The sequence below is a fragment of the Mytilus californianus genome, unplaced genomic scaffold (assembly GCF_021869535.1).
Source record: "Mytilus californianus isolate M0D057914Y unplaced genomic scaffold, xbMytCali1.0.p SCAF_5, whole genome shotgun sequence".
Taxonomy (NCBI): domain Eukaryota; kingdom Metazoa; phylum Mollusca; class Bivalvia; order Mytilida; family Mytilidae; genus Mytilus; species Mytilus californianus.
Window position 1 is genome coordinate 79,510,667 of NW_026262701.1, and position 22,221 is coordinate 79,532,887.

Sequence of the window (22,221 nt, forward strand, 5' to 3'; positions counted from 1 at the left end):
ACCGGACCCATACTCAAAGTAAACACTGAAGTCTACAATATTACAAAGAGCTACTGAAGAAAAAGACATTGGAGATTTACTCTGAATTAAATTTCGAAAAACATATCAGCGAAAAGGTAAATAAGGCAAATTCAATGTTTGCACTACTGAGAAGGACATTCCAATATTTAGATACAGATACCTTTTTACAACTTTACAAGACACTTGTAAGAACACATTTAGAGTTTTAAAGCTCAGTATGGCATCCATATAAAAAAAAATATATTGATATGATTGAGAATGTGCAGCACCGGATAAAGAAACAATTACCAGAATTAAAGAAAAACTATTGAAGGACATGGCCACAAGAACAGGAGTATGAGGCATTATTATGAAAATCTTCTCACAGAGAGCCAGAACAGAATTAAAAAGGTCGAGGGATGTTTTAGAGAACCAAAATCATCCACAGCTAAAAATAAAATAACAAAAATACCGAACTCCAAGGAAAAGTCCCTTATCAAATGGCAAAATCGAAAGCTCAAACACATCAAACGAATGGAAAACAACTGTCATATACCTGACTTGGTACAGGCATTTTTTAAAGTAGAAAATAGTGGATTAGTCCTGGTTTTATAGCTAGCTAAACCTCTCACTTGTATGACAGTCATATAGAATTCCTTTCTATTGACAACAATTAATGTGTGAGCAAAACAAACAGACATAAAACTCAGTCACACCCATACATACACATTTATGTACATATGGACCTAAAAGAGACTGACCATTTTCCTTAAGATTAAGGTCACATAACCCATGGCCATAAATCAAGGTTAATTGGATGCTAAAATTAAAGGAAAGTTTTAAGCTGTAAAGAAATTGTCATATTAAACATTTCTTTTATGTGAACCATTATATGTATATATATGTCTCTGATTTCAGTCTAATGTAAACGGTGTAGATTTACTACTCTGTCGAGGAAAAGACTACCATTGATGTAAATAGGTCACAATGACAGAAGAAAAAAACCCAAATAGAATAGAAAACATTGGTAAACGAATTCGAGAGCCAAAGAAAGAACTCTAAAATTATACAATAAAAAGTTGAACTCCACGGGATTAAGAAAAAAACTGAAAACAAGAAGATACTCGAGTTTGATTTATTATATTTCCATTCTGATAAAACCCAATAAAACACACGAGATTATTGCTATATCACATTTTGATCGCTTTTTTCGGGGTTATATAGGATATTTAATTTTTCTTCGAATCATAATCAAAATCAATGAAATTATACCTCCTTGATACTGACATAGTTTGTAAGTTTTTAGCATACAATGGATGTACAAATCGTTTTAGTAATATGTCATATTTACTATAATTTCCATTCTCAATTTTATTACTGTTTTATTTCGTGAAGTATTGCAAACTGAACACTAACATGACTCATTTGCATATCCCGTCTTTTTCTTTTCTTTTCGTTTCACTTTAGCATTGATTTGAATATATCTGGTGATGAAGATTTTGATTTTTTATTCGATTATAGAAAACAAATAAAAAAAATTTGGACACTGCAAGAACATTCTTGGAAACAGCCATGCAACACCATATCACTTTGCATATACTTTTATATTTTATATTTTGATGACTATATGATCTATATTCAGGAAAGTTTGGGTTTAACTCAGATGTACAAAATAATTAATTGAAAACAACACTGTTATGCAACTTTTTTTAAATAGTGACAATCATTTTTCCATAGCTTTCCGTGCTGTACCGGCATATTATCAGGAAAACCATTTTCCTGGTATTTATACATTACAAAAATTCCTGTATCTATTTATAGCAGGCCGCCATTAGATTTACTGTCGTCAATTGACAAAGAAAAATAGTAAGTTTTCAATCAAAAAGCACAATTGTTTCAACTCAATTTACCTTAAAATTATATCATATCTCTATCATTGACCTTGTGCGATTAACTTAAAATATAATTTGTCTGTGTATTTTATGGGTAGAAGCATTTCTGTTTGGAGTTAAAAATAGAATTATATATGTTTTAAAGTTTGTAAACAAAACGTTAACATTGCCGCCTATAGGCTTGTATCAGGGAATATGAAGGGCAAACATACTTTTCTCTTGAATACGACACACTAAGATATGTTTTATTTTATTTTAAACACAAGAACCCTAGCGTACATATAAACTTGTTTAAATGAGGTCATTTACACCCCCCCTCCCCCCAAAAAAACCCCAAAAAAATCCAACAACAAAAAACGAGAAAAAAAAAACAATCAACATTTTGCATACTACCGTTATGTTACATGCATAAAGTCACATTGTACAATTGGCTTTCAAATGTTTGGGTTAGAGCGTTCCCGATGAAGATAATCCAGAAAAGCGCATATCGGACGCAAGAAATTAATAATTTAGTTTTAATTATGTTCTTTTCATCGAAATATTGAATTGTGTAATATGTCTTCAAAACGCGGACCCAAACATCGTAATAACAAATTATCAGATCGAATTTAATGAATTGGACAGGTCTAAACTCCTCTCATTCTTTGCTATGACTATAACAAGTGGTGAACGAGGACACATACTAGTGCTATAATATAAAAGAAAGAGTTTTATAATGCACATCTCTTTGAATTATAGCATTCAACTCTCGAATATCAAAGGAAAAATTACCATTCATATTACAAAATAGCTTTGCATGAACTTTATAGTGCAACTGCGCCTGATCTTCATCTTCTTGTGCAATTGCATTTTTAATTATCAGATAAACCACGATTTATTAAATGATCAGTAATTGGTTTTTTGAGTACTACATTATGCTTGGTTAAATTATCTTTTTAGGACTCTGTGTGTTTTTATGTTTGTGTATTATGATAAGAATGTGTTTTAGCAGTCACATCGCAATGCATAGATCGATGCTGTAAATTAAGCACTGTATTAAACAGGATATGGATTTTACCCATTTTACGTCTGTCTAAGAACCAAAATCAAGAAAAAAGTCGGGCCCCTTACCTGAGTTATATATGACACATATTAGTATAGATATGACCATGTCTTATATATGATCATTGCGCTGACCAGGAGTTATCAGCGGCGACGACGCATGATATATTCTTGGAATCATGAATGATCAATAGTAGTTAACCAATGTTCAAATCCCATTAGTCCAGTAAGAAGATACAACTCAAATTAAAAAAATAAAAAGAAACTAAGTGAATCCCAAAGGAGCGAGACCTGGAGCGTCGACAGGGTTAGCGTCTCGATCTCTGCACGAACCATCCGTTATGCGAATCCACACTCAGTCAATGTGTCACACGCAGGATATGACACAATCGGTAACTATACAGGTTCGACTATTATTCCAGTACATGTATAGACAGATCTATGACCGCGATAACATGTCTCTTGTGAGTTGAGACAAAAACACATAGTGTTTGGTCAACCATGTCGCAACGGTGACAATATAAACTATGTAGTGCCGATATCAGTCGTTCTTCCTAACTTATCTGTTGGAACCGTGGTCATACTACGATTGAGCAGAGGGTATGTTACTGTTGATAAATGGGAAGTTGGAAATTGGAAAATTAAAATCATCACGTTTGTCATAGATTCTTGTTTGATGTCGTCCATCTGTGTCAATATCAAGGACATATCAAGATATGAAGCAGACCTTCTAGTTTGAAAAGTATCATTAATCACAATATAAAATAGTAAAGTAGATGCACTAGGATATTTGAGATGCAAGCACTCACTGAAATATGGGTTCGAAATGTTAGGACATCATCACTATATTTGAAAATAATAAAAAAAAACTTTGCATAAACTAGGATGAAGTATAGTTTTTGTATTAAAAGGAAATAACTCGATATAATGAAAAAATTCTCTCCCATCAAAATGTGTTTTTTTTTGCGGAATATACATGTGTAAGAAAATATAAATCACATTACATAAACTGCTTGCTAAAGGAATTATGTATTGACAATTTACTTGACGACGCTTACCAAAAAGAAAATTTTGACTAATAATAGGTCGGTTCAATGTTCCTTCGCAATTACAATCAAAGATGAAAATCTGGATCTTCCTTCACTTTATTGGATACCTAAATTACATGTGTCCCTTCAAACAACGTTATATTGCAGGTCTGCCAAGTGCGCCACGAAACCTCTTTCCAAAATATGAACATCAATTTTCTCCTCAATCGAAGTCTGGCTTGAGAGTTATTGTAAAGCTACCTACGCAATGAATGGTTTGAATCGGATGTAGATACTAAAACATTCCAGCGATCTGTTGGGTCCATACAATCTTAATCTCTTTCCTCTTGCAATAGTATAACAACATTATACTTTTCTACCCTTTACACAAGTATTCCCCATTTCAAACTTTGATGAAAAAAAAAAAATTGGTCCAACTTTGTTTCATAAAAAAATATATCGAAAGTGCATACACATATCTTGTAAATTCATACTTTGTAAAACAACTCTGATTAAAAAATTTTCTCTGAAACTAACATAATCAAGATGCTAGATTTCTTGGTTGACTAAATATTTGTTACGTACGTGTTTTTCAACAAAGAATCGACATTCCTATTGGAAACAACTATGCTCCCATTCCTGCCGACTTGTTTAGTTTAAACATAATCACAAACAGACTTATGAAGTCTTCTCCATAACTTGTTCCTATATTTACATGAGGCAGACTTCATATAGGAGCTTATTAAAAGAATGAAGAGAAGCTAGTATTATCGTTTAACTCCACATTTCGCAATATAAATGACGTCCACTCACGAAATTATTCAAGTTTTGGTGACTATGTTGAACCAATCTGTCCAATCGATCCTAAAATAAAGAAAACCACAGATACAGGTAAGTCTGTCTCATATTTGACTTACATCTAGAAATTGACAATGAGGGTCTGTTGAGAACTAAGCTTTAAGACAAGAGAGATGATTTCAGCTTTTCAATTTTGAACTTCCCATTTTTATGTAGCAGCATTCCAGCAGCTCCTAATATGGAGTATCTATCTCCGAGTTGATACGATATTTCAGAGCTTGCGTTTCGTATTATGATTTCCTTAATATCTGATTTCTGTTTACAAGGAAGCTATTGTAAACCAAGGTTTCAAAGTGATGACAATTTACCGACACCATTACGAGTTGGTTGACCGTCTTTGAATATCTGTTTCACAGACGACGATGCATTTGTTCCAATTGTCGTAACCACAGTCCAGTCCTGTTTCCCTCAAATATGACATCACCGAAATAGACTTAACACCGACTTTATACCAACATGAGCAACAGGACGCAACACAACGGAAGCCACATGTGGTGCTGGAGCTGGTTACCCTTCCGGAGCACCTGAGATTACTTCCGGATTTGGATTGGGTTCATGTTGCTCAGTCTTTAGTTTTCAATGTTGTGTTTTGTAGACCGTTGTTTGTCTTTTTGTCGATTTTCGTTTTAACCATTGCGTTGTTAGTTTATCTTCCACTAATAAGTTTGAATGCTCCGGTATATTTCGCCTCTCTTTTATATACTTTTAGGTTTAATTATGGCAAGCCTGGATTTAGCTTTGACTTTGCCAAAACAAAAAATTGAGTTCGTTCTGAAGGAGGACCGATTCTTTTGTCCAGTATGTGAATGTGTTTTACGAAGACCAATGCAGCTTCCTTGTGGACATTGCGTATGTGATGGTTGTATCAATACCCTTTTTGATTCTGATGGTCACGGGTATTGTCCGATGAATCCAGATAGCTGCAATGAAACGTTCGCAGAATCAGAGGTAAACATTTTATTTAAGATTGAAATCATTAATTGTGCCTGGGACTAGTAAGTACAATAACTATCATTTGGCATTTAAAATTATCACAATCGAACAAAAATGGTTACGAAAAGGGCTCTTGTTATAAATGAACACATGGCTTAAAAAGAGGGAATAGTGTGTCTTAGGTAGTCATGGACGAATTCCATTAGTAATGCATCATGATCCTGAAATGTACATGCTATATTTCTTTACACAGACATAGAATAGACATCAATTGAAATTTGCCCTACATCTTTCTACAAAAATCTATAAAATTGTAAAAAATTCAATCATATGTATGCATGAAATTAAATGGAAATTGATTAAAGGATGTAGATAGACCTACAAGAAAGTAATTTTATTTTTGCTCCGTTTTTAAGGGTTTCACTGGTAACAAGAAGTTCAGACAAAAACAGTATAAGTTAAATACATTATCTCAATTAATCAATTGGAACTCTAATAGAATTGCAAAAACTAACAAAGGATCTTCAAATTCGTCATGCTATATTTTCAAACAATGAAGATATTACGTGATAAAGATAAATACAAATATGTCGAAGGTTGGCTTTAGAATACTGTCGGACAGAAATAACACAAATATTCACTATACTTGGTCTTTTTGTTTTTATTAGATTCATCAAGATTATGGTTTGAGAAGAGATATTTTGTCTGCTACTGTTTATTGCCCAGAAATGGAAAATGGCTGTGCATACACTTCAAAACTTAAGCAAATCGAAGTAAGCTTCTAGACGTAAACTTCAACTGAAGAAATATAAAAGTCATTATCTATTTTGAACTACATCTTTACTAGTTTCATTATTTTCATATGACATAACTAAAGAGGAAAAAAAGAACAATAATAACATTTAGTTCTTCAGAAATTTACACCTTCTCGGAAAGTTTGTTAGAAAAATTAGTTTTAGATGAAACATTTCAAAGTGTACATTTTCCATGGGTAATCTTATGGATAGATAGTTAACAGATACTGCAGATCCAGTAAAAAAACCTAATTATTCCTTTTCTTTTCGTCAAATCGTTAAAAGGTTGACTACTATATATTTTGACATTTAACAGAGACACTTGTTGTCAGATTGTGAGTGGAGGCTTGTTAACTGTACATTTAAAGATAAAGGATGTGATGGAAGCATACGTTACAAGGACCTCCAGGATCATATTTCTACATCTTGTGTTCAAGCTCCCGTTGTATGTGCCTTCTGTAAATTATCAGTTTCCAGAGGCCAGATCAAGGTTAGTATTGTATGGATATATTGCATCACAAGACTTGCTTGCAAACGAGGTAGACTATTCTTGTCAAATGATATTTACACTGGTACTGGAACTGTATATCAATCGTTTATGACGGTTTCCCGTTTCCTGTGTGGCATTGTAAAAAGTTAACATTAGGACTATCCCTACAAATCCTTTGTAAAGACGTAACTAATCTAATATAACATGTTAAAAAAATAGAAATAACACGTTATAAATGTCATGCGCCCGAAGCGCATATGTGGATTTACCTTCATCAGGAACGCACAAAGCCAAATATTTGCAAGCCAAGAATGTGTAAGAACCGAAACAGCTGAAGAGCAACTATGAATTAGATGGTAAAAGTAGCCAACGAATAAAAATTGTAGATTAAAAGTTTCAAATTTAGGATTGAGAATTATAACTTTAAAACACATTTTTACTTAAGAAAAAATTCATGCAATCCATAGATTTATTGGAAATGTTTATCTTAATCTTTCAAAAAGGGGAGAGATGGTTAATTTAATAGCCACACACACGGAACACTTATCTTCGCTCCAGATTTGTTAAATGACCGTGTTTGTCCTATTTTAATCGAAATAATTCATGCAACCCACAGATATGTTATTATATTCAAATGTCAGTTTTGGAAAGCATATTATCTTTTCTAAAGGAACATCATGGAAATATATGCACAGAAATATCCTTATCTTGCCCGTATGGATGCGGAATACAATCTTTAAAGAGAAGCAAAGTAAGTAGTGATATGCATAACAATAAGCTTGCATCCGCTTGAAATTATTTCCTTTTACAGAATTTAAGGAACAAACACAATAATAATTATGCAAATTGTAAACTTATGTTTTAATTTAAAAACACTTTTTAGAATGAAAACCTTGACGAATCAGGTAAGTATATTCACCTGCTTTTTTATTCCAGGAAACCTTTGCACATGTTGCAAGCGAGTTTGATTGTGAAACAGGGGTTCATGTATGCATATGGAGACTGGCTATTTGTTTTTCATATACGAATATCTTTGTTTTCCTTAGTGTCTAGAGAAATCAAATAAGATGACTATATAAGATGTTTCATAACAGTTTTTTATGCACTGCTCTTGTACGACGATGTTTTGTTGTATCATCTTATTACTTAGTTCATACGATCAAATGAAAGAACAAAAGGTCTTTGTTAGGTCTTTCTTATTCTGAATTTATTGTTTTTGTCCCCTTACATATATTTTTCAACCGAGATGTATCATAATTAATATGAAATAAAAGTCACTGCTGTCTAGCACTGACTACAAATGTATTTTCCCGCGTTTCTGAGTATAGCGGAAAAATGTTGTCTAAAAGGAACGTTTTTTAATAACGGTATGTTTTTGGCGGTTTTTTGTTATGTGTAGTTGTACACGTGGTTACGTGGACCAATCATTTGGATTGTCAATAAGTATTCTTATGTTAATGAGGTGAAAGCGGGTTTTTTATTTTCTTGTGTTTGAAAATCATTCTAGCCGCAGACGTTCAACACTAAACTTCAATGTTTCATAATATTTGATATTATATGTTAATTTGTTTTTTTGATGAAGTTCGGCATCAATGTCCTGAGGCGTGCCTTGCACTTGCTCCGTAACACAGGTTTCCATATCAATTTTCTTTAGTAAAGTTTTTGTGGTTTTTCCTGGGCGGCGAGGTAACGTTAAAGACGGATATATATTTACATACATACATAGAGATATGGGCTATTATTGCTTCATAGTAGACATTCTTTAGACGTTTATTCTTTCTGTGTACCTCAATTTGGAATGTATTTGTATTTCATATATGTATTTATAATATAAAATATACGTTAAACGCCGGCTCTGTTAGTCTGCACGGCTAAATGCATTGCTTTGTGTTTGTTATTATTGTAATGTAGTTAAGACGTTGAATTATATCCCCGGTAACATGAAAGTTCGCCAGCAGCACCTAAGTTATAGAGTAAATCACAACGAAATTTTCGACATTCAGTCTTTTCTTGATTAAACATCGTTGTTGACATATATATACATAAATGTGACAAATGCCTGCATAGGTCCAGAAAAATGATTGAACGGACGCATTCGTTGTTATTTTTTAACCGTACTGTGTCAATTCCAATTTCTGCATTTTAAATGTAAATACCACAACAAATACATACCAACATGAAGAGCTTTAATTTTTACATTTCATTATTCTTAAAATAACAATTATACTTAGCAATTATGCGAGCCCTATGCTTAATCTCCAAAGCAATCCTACACGGTGACATTTATATTTAATCATGTCTGACCGTTGTTATAGAAAACACATGCTAAAAGTTCCTTAAATGCTAAAAATCTGTTATGTTTGCAACGTCATCTAGGTCTTTTTTGGAAATTTTTTGTTGTTGCAAGAAAATATATCCTTTATTAAAGACTACAATTTTTTAATGATTTTTGATTTACCGAGAATCAAATAAACAATGTAGAATGAAAAAAACACACTCATATTATTATCTTCAATGACATCTGTATCCTTTCATCATTTGCAATGCTGTATTCTATTCGTTGTGTTTGTGGATATAGATGACACAGCATATGAAAGAATGCTGCAACAGACTACTTCCTTGTCAATATCAGATTTTTGGCTGCGCCTTCAAGGTAAGTACCATTTATTTTACTGCTACAATTATTATGAAAAATGTGCAGTTGATGACATTTTGGATATAATGTATCATTTTCACAAATCAGATTTGATTAATCTAGAAATTTAAAGTATACTTTTCATGAAACCGTGCTAATCTGATATTCATTATATCGAATTTATATTACCGAAAAATATTCACAAGTGACCGCTGTTGCTTTTATGATAAATCGTTGAAATTATTTTTCTATGTAGCTGAAATATAAATATAAATATTTAAAAATAGTTTGTCTGATATGTACGTGAGATTCCTATTTTGAAATGGTAATAAGCTAAAATTTAGAGCACCAGTAGTCTATCAATTTTTAAATCTCATAAATCCACGGAGAAAATCACACGAACTCCAAAAGACCTTATGGTGCTAGAATAAGCCAGAGGAATTGCAATAGTGCCACGTTAAAAACAAATTTAAAGTGTGAACAGTCTCAGAAAGTTTTTCTGAATATTCAAAGAATTCTTATTACGTTGTGAAAACCAAAATGAAAATAAACCTTTCCCGTAAATGGTAGTATTCCTTGATGACAGATTATCAAATTGATTTTTAAAATAAGATTTTCCTTTTCACTTATATTGTATGTAGTTCTTTCTATCAAATCATACGATTTTGAAACGCGATTAAGTGTCAAAAAACAATTTTGTACTTTCTGACTTTCAGCAAACAGCTGCACATATTAGTTTCCAGTTACTTATAACATAATCGAATAGATAAATGGCATATAAAACATCAGAATTATACATGTAATATATGGTCTATGGGCAGTTTTACTTTTCTTCAAGACGTACATTTTCTAATATACACGTTGAATATCGATACCAGTGCGCAGAACACGTACTTTGGAAAACCCAAGGACGAAATGTTTTAGAAGCCTTAATGATAAATATTGAAGAGCATTAAGTTACGGAATAGTCAAAATCGTATAGGTGGTATGACAGTACTTACATTTCGGAATTTAGGTTGCTCTTTTGTGTACCCTACTTAAATCAATGTATCTGAACACTGATTGGACAAAAATACAGTATCTACTGAAATACTTTCCCAAACTGAGAGATGAATCAGGTGTAGAAAAGTATGAAGTAATTTTAAAAACAGGTAAAAAAGATTTTTTTTACAATTTTTGAGAATTTTGTATTCAAGATTTTGCTCTGAGTAGCAAAGAACAACTTTGAACATTTGTAAATATGCAATTGAATGCCAAAATACTACACTTATTGATATATTTGCAAAATCAAAACAATGTCCATGTTTTTGAAATTTAGGGTAATAATTGTTTGTTTTAATTTGTCACTTCATTCAATATCTTTGTGCTATATACTGTAGATTTGAAAAGTATAAGTAGCATTTTTTTCCTATTTGCTGTTTTCTAAAATATGTGCAAAACTTTGATGTGGATATTAGCATCACAAGTGACTTAAAAATATGAATCGAAGGATATGTGGGGTATACGTCAATGAGACAGCAAGCAAATGACAAGATTAAACAAAAATACCTATACTAGAGGTCAACAATAAACATGTGTTTACATCATCCAGAGTAGCTATCTATCCTTTCATAGGTTTGGATGGAAACCCTTACGTTTGGGAATTTTGGGATGAAATTTTAGACAAAGACTAAAGGTTTATATCCGCAATATCTTAGATGAGTTCGATAATTAGCGCAGACCAATTACTTGTTTCCCCCAGTCGCCGATTTGTGGTAAGCTTAAAAAAGTTTAAAAGAACAGACAAAAAGAGTTTGAGTTATTTCTCTTTGACAGATTAGATATGTGCTACGGTAGGTGATATATGAACGCTGTTCTTTTGTTTCTTTTATTATTGATTTTAATAGTATTGAATAGGTGTATCTATCTTGGAGAAAATTACCTACAACTAATTGAGGAAACCCTTAATTATTGTATTCAGGGTAAAACAGCCGAACACAAAGATCACGAGGAAATATTTCCGCATAAACATCTAGAAATGAGTGTGATTGTAGTGAAAAACCTCTTGCAAGAAAAAGAAAAGACCAGAATTGAAATGAAGGTCAGTGGAGATAGATAGAAATAACATTAAAGGTACAATTTTGTTGGCACAAGGTGAGCATTTTGACAATTATTGTCTCTTCAGTGAAGCTCAAGGCCAACATATTTGAAAGTCAAAAACCGAAATATTGGCTACTTGGCTGGTGATACAATCGGGGAATAACATTCCAACATAAATTTTAGATTAATTCTTAATTAAGTATATGTTCAGGATTAGTTTTCCAACAGAACATTCCAATAGTTGCTATCAATTCACTTAAGTAATGTGAATATGCAAGTTTACTCATCATTTGTTTAAAAACCACCGTTCCCAACGTTAAGATTGTGTTGAAAATTCAAGACATTTAAGTATTTCAACTGAAACAAACCATGATGTTTGTCAGTTGTTGAACATTTCCTTTCATAAAATGTATGCGTCTGAAGTTATAGAAAAGAAGATTCTAAATTTATGATAGAAATTACCACTTTTAAAAACAAATCGTGCATCCAAAACGCTTTTCTGGATTAACCTTCACCAGAAACGCTCACACCTTAACATTTGGAAGCCACGGATACATATTAGCTATAGGACAAAATAAGGACCTAAACAGATTAATAGTAAAAAATCCTTTAAGGTTAACTTTCATTGTCTGAGGTAGTTGAAACCTATATTTTAAAGTAAGTTTTGGATTTTCAAAAATTTTGGCCTCGAGCATCACTAAAGAGACATCTATTGTCGAAATGCTCATTTAGTGCAGTAAAATTGGTACCGTCAATGTTATTATCTTTATAATTTCATAATTTATGAACGGTGAATTAATAATAAGTTTATGTTATAGATCATGTATAATCCATGCCAAAATAAAAAAAAAAGCATTTAACAATGATAAAATGAAGAGGAAACCTCCCGAACTCCATGTGTATGCCTACAATCTTTACATGCGGTTTGTGGGGGAAAACAGTACCTGCATTATTTAAAAAATGCTTTAAATGACGTTTGGTATAATTCGTTTTGACCCAAAGAGAAGGTACAAGAAGCACAAAAATGTGAACCCAGATATTTATAGTTGTTAACATGTTCAATTTTACAAACTAGGGGTTAGGTAATCACCGTGTCGCGCACTATGAGTACTTTTCAACCAGTATGTCCTCAAGTTTAAAGTTTATTTTCTGGTTCTTTTATAAGATGACTGCAGAACTGGTCACCCACATTTTTCAGGTTCTCAGGATATGTAAAGCGTGTGTTGTACCAACAGATACAAAAAGATACATCGCAAGGATACCTCACAAAAAATCGACCAAGTATACATACTTAAAACTATTAAATGCTTTCAATGCTTCCACTGCGTCACAATGGGAAAGAAAAATTGAATATGCGACATTCAAGGTATTTATTGTCAACTCTCATCTGTCAGGTAATTTACAATGTTTTGTGATGAAAATTATGTAAATTGTATGTCATCATTTTTCCATGTAGTATAGCAAACTAGCAAAATTAACAGATAAATTACAACTAATGCCGTTTACATCACATTTCGGATGTTCTGTCATCTAAAAGGATATTGTTTTTGCTATTATGTAACGGTAAACCTATATCAAATATTTATATGAATCGTAAATAAAAATTCGTTTTCCTCAATTATAGGGAATAGCTAAAGAAAATCAGTGTTTACGACATACAGTTAATATACTGACAGAAGAAGTCAAACAAGTCAAAACCTTCCTCGGGATACCAAAGGTATGAAAGCTGTATTTTTGTATAAGATCATTACATACGCCAATTTTATTACAACTTGTTAAGGTGCCTCATCTGAATAAAGAGGAAACCTTTTAACAAAAAAATTTCTTTATGACAGTGCATGACACTTGTCCAATTCGGCTTGTATTCATCTCTTGATTCATCAGTCACTAACCTGCAATAATAATATAGAAGAACTTTATCACAATTATAATTGCCGTATCTTTTTAGGATCATCGTTAAAAAGGGGAAAATTGTACAGTTTTGCACATCATTGCCTACTATTATATACGGTATGGGTTTTGCTCATTGTTGAAGACTGTACATTGCCCTGTGTTTGCTTACATCCTTATCCTTTGATGTCTGGTGGATAACTGTCTCATTGGCAATCACGTTATTTATATTCTACATAGTAATGTATTTATGTCGGTAGCAAAAGAAAAAAATCATTTTAAATCCTATTAGTATTAATATGGTGAAAATAATTGGTTACTTTTCACACTAATTAAAACACAGGAAAGAAGGCCCTTCGTTATACATGTATTCATTCTTAATTAATTTAAAAGGTCTTTTCTTTGTTTTTGTTGATTGTTAGACACGAACATTATATGTTTTTATGATTGATTATAAAGTTTTTAATAAGTCTTGCACAGTGTTGATATTGAATATGTTTTTAAATCGTTTTAAAAATTCTTTTGTAGAATTTTGCAGATATTGCTCTTCGTCAATCGAGGAGTCTTCCTACAGCATTATCAACCTTGGTTGAGAAGCAACAATCATCAATACCAACATGTATGTTTGTTCCACGTACTAAACCGCCAAAGCCAAGATCTCGTCATAATTCATCTAGCAGTTAAGAAGAAAAAGACAGATATAATGTGTAAAAAGTCAACTAACTGCGAATAAAGCTTAAGATACATCTCATTTGACTTTTAGAAGATTTTTTTCTTTAAAAAATAACAATGTCATGTTCTAACGTTATTTTTTTATTATAATGATTTAATAAAACAAGAAATGTAAACTGTTATATTTTCCATTATCTGAATGAATGTAAAAAAAATATAATTAGTTACTCAGTTATATTTATATTTATATTAAAATATTGAATTTGTGCTATCTTATATTTGTTATTAACTAGAAAAAAGGGGGATATTATACCCAAAGACTATCAAAACCCATAAGGCGAAGACAACCATACAACACCATTGAAAAAAGACAAACAAACACACAATTGCCTACACATCACTACAAAAAGATTGAATGATTGATTGATTGTTGGTGTTGAACACCACTTTCAGCACTATTGGCACTATCGTGGCGTTCCGTTTTTATTGGCGGAGGAAGCCGAAATGTCCGGGGAGAACAACCGACCTTCGGCAGGAAAACTGGCAATCTAGTCAATTACGATTCGAACGCACCTGCCTTATGTGGGGTTCGAACTCATTACAGTATTGACATGCTAGTGGTGCAGTAGATGGACTACTTAGACCACTCGACCACCGAGGCCCAATTACATAAAAAAGGGCTAATGATTGGGTAAATTTACAAAACCAAATAGCATTCTATATTGTTTGTAAGTGAATCGCATATAGTATGCTTTGATAGAATCCAAATTACTGGTACTATGGTTGCTTTATGGCATGGTGTTTGTTACATACATGTGCCATCGCATTGTCATCCGTTAGAAGATGATACTGTATTAATTAGTTGTCAATCTTTAAAACATTTCATCCACTATATCTCGGAACATATTAAAAAAGACTTGAGTTGATTTTGATGATACTTGTTCCGATTGGGGGTCGCAAAAGGTATTACGAAAAAAGTATATTTAGTAGAGTTTTTATCCACAACTACAGTTTTTTTTAACAAATTCGCACAGTGCCTTTGCATGGATGCCTTAAAGCGTAATTCTAAAAAAGTATATAATGGTATGAATGTATGACATTGATTTCCGCACGTTTATCGTGTGTATTTTAGACCAAAAAAAACATGTTAAAATTGGTGTTAAATTGGCTTTCAATTACTATATTGCAAGCTTTCTTTTGTCAATAATTTGTTTCTTTTGTATTTTGTCATTTTGTTAGTTTTTTTGTGATTCTTGTCGATCTTATAAATCAAGCCCTTTCCTGGTTTTTAACCTCTACAAAATAAAAAAGATGTTGTATGCTTGCCAAAGAATTGCCAAAAGGACAACGATGAAAACATTTATCATGTTTATAGATCACTCGGACGGTGCATTCAGCGATCGTTGTTTAGATCCTCGTTCTCTGGTCTCTGTTGGACAGTTGTCTCATTTGCAATTATACCACATCTCTATTTTTTATATTAACAAAAATACAAAAGGCACTTACAACAACCAACCAAACTCGTCGGTCAATTTTGATTGATTGACGATGTCAGCTTAACGTTCAGTGTCAAATATTTCATGCATGTTCAGGACGATCGATTAATTATTGATTGAGGGATTGCAGATCAACAGTTTAGTCAAATTACAAAATGTTTAAACTGAATATTTACATTCAAAGTTTGTCATTTAAATAAAAGTTCATTGAAAAAACGCTTGTTGCAAAAATAAGATTGATTAACAGAACACTCGTCAGTATCATTTAAAAGTTGATAAATTTGTTATACACACTGTTGGCAGTCAGTTTCTGATTTGTATTTCGTTTTTGTTTGTACATTGTGTATCTGAATTCACGATAACTTTTGTGATTTCTTTTTCATTTTTTATTTTCTTTTGAGAAATCAAAAATATTTTGATAGATACTAACTAAATTTGTTCTTCAATGGAAATATACACATGGATCCTTTACAAACTATAGGGATGATATATTTCTCACCGGTGCAAAATATTATCACAATATCAGGACAATGTTATATGATGTTTTGATGAACACATATTAACAATGTACTTTATCGTTAAGTGACGTGACATGAAACAACAGGGAAGGATAGAAAGTGATATATCAGAAAGACGAAAAAAATAGAACTGTTTTGTCCATTACCAACATATAAATATTATTTAAGATATGAAACATGTTCATAATTTATATAGAAGTGTTATCATTTATCAGCAAACAGTTCAGATTTTGACATTTAAACCAGAAAAAAAGACAAGATAGTACAGCGATTCATATTGCTATACAAGAGAAGCGATAAAGTATCAATTTGATGACAGAGAAATAGACGCAACTAAGATTTCATTCCAAATCCATAACGACATGCATCTGGTAAATTTGAGGAAAATGACACTGTTTCTGTTATATCAAAACTAATTGACGCTCTCTCAGATATTTACATCTAATACATGCTAAGTTAAAAAAAAATATCGTAATCCCCAATGCATACCTGCTCAGTTTAAATATTTTGATCCTTTATGGAATTCGGTGCTAATTGGATATCTTTGGTAGAGTCTTAAACACGGAAGTCGGAAATCTCGAAAGTCGGAAAACACGAAAGTCTAAAATTGGCATTTATAAATTTTGACTTGGGTGGAGAGTTGTCTTATTGGCACTCATACCACATCTTCTTATATCTATGTTTTAAGCAATTTCTCTGGAACGGAGCCCTAAGCATAGAATAAAAATTTAAACGGATTTTTAATGCTAATGAATTGTTCTACAATTTTAAATAAAAAATATTGTGATTTTCAAATGCATTTTCATCAAAGAAATTTCTCAAAATATGTCAATTTGATACTGCCGTATTTTCCGACTTTAGCGTCTTAGACTTTCACCATTTCTTTAATAATCTCTGTCTTATTTTCTTTCACTACTTTTCTAAACTCACGGCGATTTAATGTTTTATATATTGCATTAAAATTGTCTATTGCTGAGGACATTATTTTGACTTTCAAATGGCATTTTATTTTTTGTTTTTTGGTTGATGTCTATAATTAATGTCAATTCTACAACTCCTGTTATTCAAATTAGTACAATTTATTCCTCAATTCCTTATTGTGCATACTCTCTTATCATCTTGTAAACATAAACTTATACTTTCTTTATGCATTTTATGCACTTTACTGAAAATGTATGACAAAGTTATATATATAAAATTGAGAATAGAAACGGGGAATGTATCAAAGAGACAACAACCCGAAAAAAGAGCAGAAAACAACACAAGGCCACCAATATATATATATATATGGCAATCGCCATGGCAGTCAGCAGGGTTTAAGAACATCCGTTGTTCGACCTGCTAGTCAAATGCGTTTTGTTAAAATATACTTTTTCACTCTTTTTGGTCTTTTGGAAAATGTTGTTTGTGCTGTATTTAGACCACTCTACCAAGAAATTTGTTTTGCATGCACACGTATAAAAATTGCGGTTTTTATCCAACGCAATCATAGGTTTGAACGTTGTTTTCAATTTAGACTTGTTTATATTTTTTCGTTTGGGCCTGTATTATATTTGCCTTCGGGTTTATATGATCCGTTCATCCTATTTTGACTCTGCATTTAAGAGTCAATCCCAAATTGAGGTAAATTGTATGGCCTTCCAAATACCGTTTCGATTCCTAACATCACTGAAGAGACATTAGTTGTCGAAATCCGGATATGGTGTACAAATTTTTGCACCTCATGTTTGCGGTATGCCATCTTTTCCGCAAGTTTATTGTTTTCTGTTTGGTATTTAATTAATAAATTAAGATCCATTTTTACATCTGGTGATCCGTTTTTTTGGCAATCGCCATGGCAGTCAGCAGGGTTTAAGAACATCCGTTGTTCGACCTGCTAGTCAAATGCGTTTTGTTAAAATATACTTTTTCACTCTTTTTGGTCTTTTGGAAAATGTTGTTTGTGCTGTATTTAGACCACTCTACCAAGAAATTTGTTTTGCATGCACACGTATAAAAATTGCGGTTTTTATCCAACGCAATCATAGGTTTGAACGTTGTTTTTAATTTAGACTTGTTTATATTTTTTCGTTTGGGCCTGTATTATATTTGCCTTCGGGTTTATATGATCCGTTCATCCTATTTTGACTCTTCAAAATTTAAGAGTCAATCCCAAATTGAGGTAAATTATATGGCCTTCCAAATACCGTTTCGATTCCTAACATCACTGAAGAGACATTAATTGTCGAAATCCGGATATGGTGTACAAATTTTTGCACCTCATGTTTGCGGTATACCATCTTTTCCGCAAGTTTATTGTTTTCTGTTTGGTATTTAATTAATAAATTAAGATCCATTTTTACATCTGGTGATCCGTTTTTTTGGCAATCGCCATGGCAGTCAGCAGGGTTTAAGAACATCCGTTGTTCGACCTGCTAGTCAAATGCGTTTTGTTAAAATATACTTTTTCACTCTTTTTGGTCTTTTGGAAAATGTTGTTTGTGCTGTATTTAGACCACTCTACCAAGAAATTTGTTTTGCATGCACACGTATAAAAATTGCGGTTTTTATCGAACGCAATCATAGGTTTGAACGTTGTTTTCAATTTAGACTTGTTTATATTTTTTCGTTTGGGCTTGTATTATATTTGCCTTCGGGTTTATATGATGCGTTCATCCTATTTTGACTCTTCAAAATTTAAGAGTCAATCCCAAATTGAGGTAAATTATATGGCCTTCCAAATACCGTTTCGATTCCTAACATCACTGAAGAGACATTAATTGTCGAAATCCGGATATGGTGTACAAATTTTTGCACCTCATGTTTGCGGTATACCATCTTTTCCGCAAGTTTATTGTTTTCTGTTTGGTATTTAATTAATAAATTAAGATCCATTTTTACATCTGGTGATCCGTTTTTTTGGCAATCGCCATGGCAGTCAGCAGGGTTTAAGAACATCCGTTGTTCGACCTGCTAGTCAAATGCGTTTTGTTAAAATATACTTTTTCACTCTTTTTGGTCTTTTGGAAAATGTTGTTTGTGCTGTATTTAGACCACTCTACCAAGAAATTTGTTTTGCATGCACATGTATAAAAATTGCGATTTTTATCCAACGCAATCATAGGTTTGAACGTTGTTTTCAATTTAGACTTGTATATATATAAATATATATATATATATATATATAGAGAGAGAGAGAGAGAGAGAGAGAGAGAGAGAGAGAGAGAGATGATGAATTGATTGAAAATACATTAACTATTCTTGTCTCATCGTTTTATTTTGACACATCAAAACTCATCATGATGTTGTACATGTTTTAGATATATTAATTGATGTGTGGTTAAAACAATTAAACATTACTAAACATTTACACAAATATGCAACGACTTTTAATAATGCACATCGAAACATTTTTTGAACCGTTTTTCTTTTCTTTTCAGCAGATACATGTATAGTGACATATTTGTTTTGTACAAAAAGCCAAGCATAAACTCATCTAAAAAATGATAACCAGTATGTCTAATAATTACAGAAACATAATCGGATTTCCCATTACGCATCTTAAAACCTCTTATCTATAAGAATAGTACACTGATATCTGAATATGAATCAAGACATATACAACTGAACAATCTCGTAATGTAATGGACGGCAGCGGGGGACAGCAATTGTTCGACCTTGGTGATTAAAATCAAGTCCGTATAAATCAACGTGTTGAAACTGTCTGTGTACTTTTTATAACATCTAGTTTTAAGGCATTAATCAGGAAAGATGGATGAACTGCCACTATAATAGTAAACACAATATTTCATTGTCATTTGAAAGACCCGATATATACCACAATAGTTCACGACGGAAGTGTTGGCGATCATGACTTTTCTTTCACGTTGATTTATAATATTACATGTAAGAACGCTTTAATTAGTAGACTTCTTCACCGAGACATTACATGAAGAATACTTGTACATAGATACTAGCATATTGCCCAATGAAGAGCTTTATATTCCGTATATCTGTGAGGCTAAAATGCTGATACAGAAAAATAGAAATTTATGTTATCTTCAGACAACTTGTAGACTTTATAAATATATTTAGTGAAAAGCCTTCACCACTTGAAAGATATTAAGCTTTTTACGTATTTCCTGAAAAAAATATTCGCAGATTTAAAAGATAACGACGAGAAGGGCTACACACTTTATGCACAGTGATCACCATGTGTCCGGTAAAAATGTTTATCCATGACAAACATAAAGAAGTCTAGTTTTTATCAGTTCAAGAGCACCTATTGGTAGAATCTGTTTAATGATTGCAGTACAGGTATACTAAGAGATACAAAACTAATTTAAATCCTATCTCGCAATGTTCCAGTTTTATGTGTCCCATGTGACATATCAGAAAATGGGAGCGATGCAAGCTCGGTTTTTAATTAGATTGAAGAGATAACGTCCCCCAGGACCAAATAGTCAAACCTGCTTAACCCTTTTTTTTTGGCAAATTTGCACTTATTATGATAGTGTATTTTTTAAAATGTAATCTGGGTTGCTGTCTCATCAATCGACGTATATCACAAATCACTTTTCATTTATAGTTGTTAGAAATCTATGCATGTAGTGTACCTGATTAACTACTCTTGCTGTAAACTATTCCTAATAACTACTCGTGTTGTACTAATAACTACTCTTGCTTTACCCCGAATAACTACACTTGCTGTATCCCTATTAAGGATGTTCGCTACTCTGTTTCAAAATAACAAGTTTTTTAAAAGACTGTTATAAATTGGTAGTATATAAATAAAGGAACTAAAAAAAAGCAGAACAAAATGAAGGGTCCGTGTGCTTGTTTTCGAGATAAAAGCCATTGAAAATTTGGCGGGAAATAATCCTCTCTAGACTTTTCGTACATTTAACATTCGCACCCGTTTTCTTTAAAAAATGATGAGAACATAACAAGGATTTTATAGTATTTTCAAATATGGCTTTTTAAACTATATGTAATAAAATTATGAAAAGAAAAGTATGGGTTAGTGGGCAAAATTTTTAATGGCACTACATGGGTAAAACCAGAGGATTCCGAATATCTGGCAAAAAATCTAAAACAAAAGGAGCGAACATCCTTAAGTACTCTTGCCAGAGGAAGCTTGTTTGGCTTAACGAGCTTAGTTAGCAGTGATTGCTTACATTAAATTAAATAAATGTGTGGGAGTATTCGGAACTTTCTTGACATAGGCCTTGCAGGTACTGATGTTGATGGGCGTACATTTTGACCGAAAAAAACTATGAATACATATCCACGTCCGTTGGGGTCTCCAATACACAGCAACGCACTATTTTGGGGATATTGGCTCTGTAATATTCAAGTAATAACACTGAAATGACTGTCATAAAAGTGGTAGGTAACGGATTATTTTTTGTTGTTGTTGATTTCACTGGAAAGCGCTTTGTTTTCGTGATGACCGACAAAGCATTAGACAATATGGTAGTGGTATGAAGTAAATACTATACGGAAATTCATAAAAATGAAATTATAGATTTTTCTACATTCAAGGCCGTGCGCTACACGGAACGCGATATAGTTGACATTCATATCATTACGGTAACCTCTGAACATTTGAGGGTCCTCTCATGTATTGGCTACCTATACGACACATTAAACCGCCAAATTTCATTTCATCTCGAATTCCTGTAAGTATTCCCCACAACCTTTCTGTTCCACAACAATTCTTAAAGGACTTATCGTACAATTTTGTTATACAGCATATACAATTTATTGGAATGAATACTTATAAACAATCTTGTTTTTAAGTATCGATAGAAAAAAAAATCCAAATTCTGTTCCCGAGCGCCTGTGGATGAATTACGTGTTTTTAATTGTCCTTTCAAATCCGTTGACAATTATACCTTTTCCACTTTCTACACT

The 22,221-nt window shown here is 32.4% G+C and overlaps 1 protein-coding gene across 1 annotated transcript; it reads left to right on the forward strand.

The window, feature by feature from the left end:
- The first annotated feature begins 1,827 nt into the window (after window positions 1–1,827).
- On the forward strand, window positions 1,828–14,577 carry LOC127703093 (TNF receptor-associated factor 3-like). The gene is made up of 9 exons (XM_052207515.1): window positions 1,828–1,866; window positions 5,529–5,767; window positions 6,421–6,525; window positions 6,863–7,036; window positions 7,707–7,787; window positions 9,615–9,689; window positions 11,632–11,751; window positions 13,375–13,467; window positions 14,169–14,577. Exons 2-9 carry the CDS (start codon window positions 5,537–5,539, stop codon window positions 14,322–14,324), a joined length of 1,035 nt encoding a protein of 344 aa, XP_052063475.1. The 5' UTR covers window positions 1,828–1,866; window positions 5,529–5,536; the 3' UTR covers window positions 14,325–14,577.
- Window positions 14,578–22,221: the final 7,644 nt, after the last annotated feature.

Excerpts from the sequence above, each read along its gene's own strand:
- LOC127703093 (XM_052207515.1), top strand. The coding sequence starts at position 5,537 with ATGGCAAGCCTGGATTTAGCTTTGACTTTGCCAAAACAAAAAATTGAG. Across the intron at positions 6,526-6,862 it reads CAAAACTTAAGCAAATCGAA|AGACACTTGTTGTCAGATTG; the intron begins GTAAGCTTCTAG and ends GACATTTAACAG. Across the intron at positions 9,690-11,631 it reads TTTTTGGCTGCGCCTTCAAG|GGTAAAACAGCCGAACACAA; the intron begins GTAAGTACCATT and ends TATTGTATTCAG.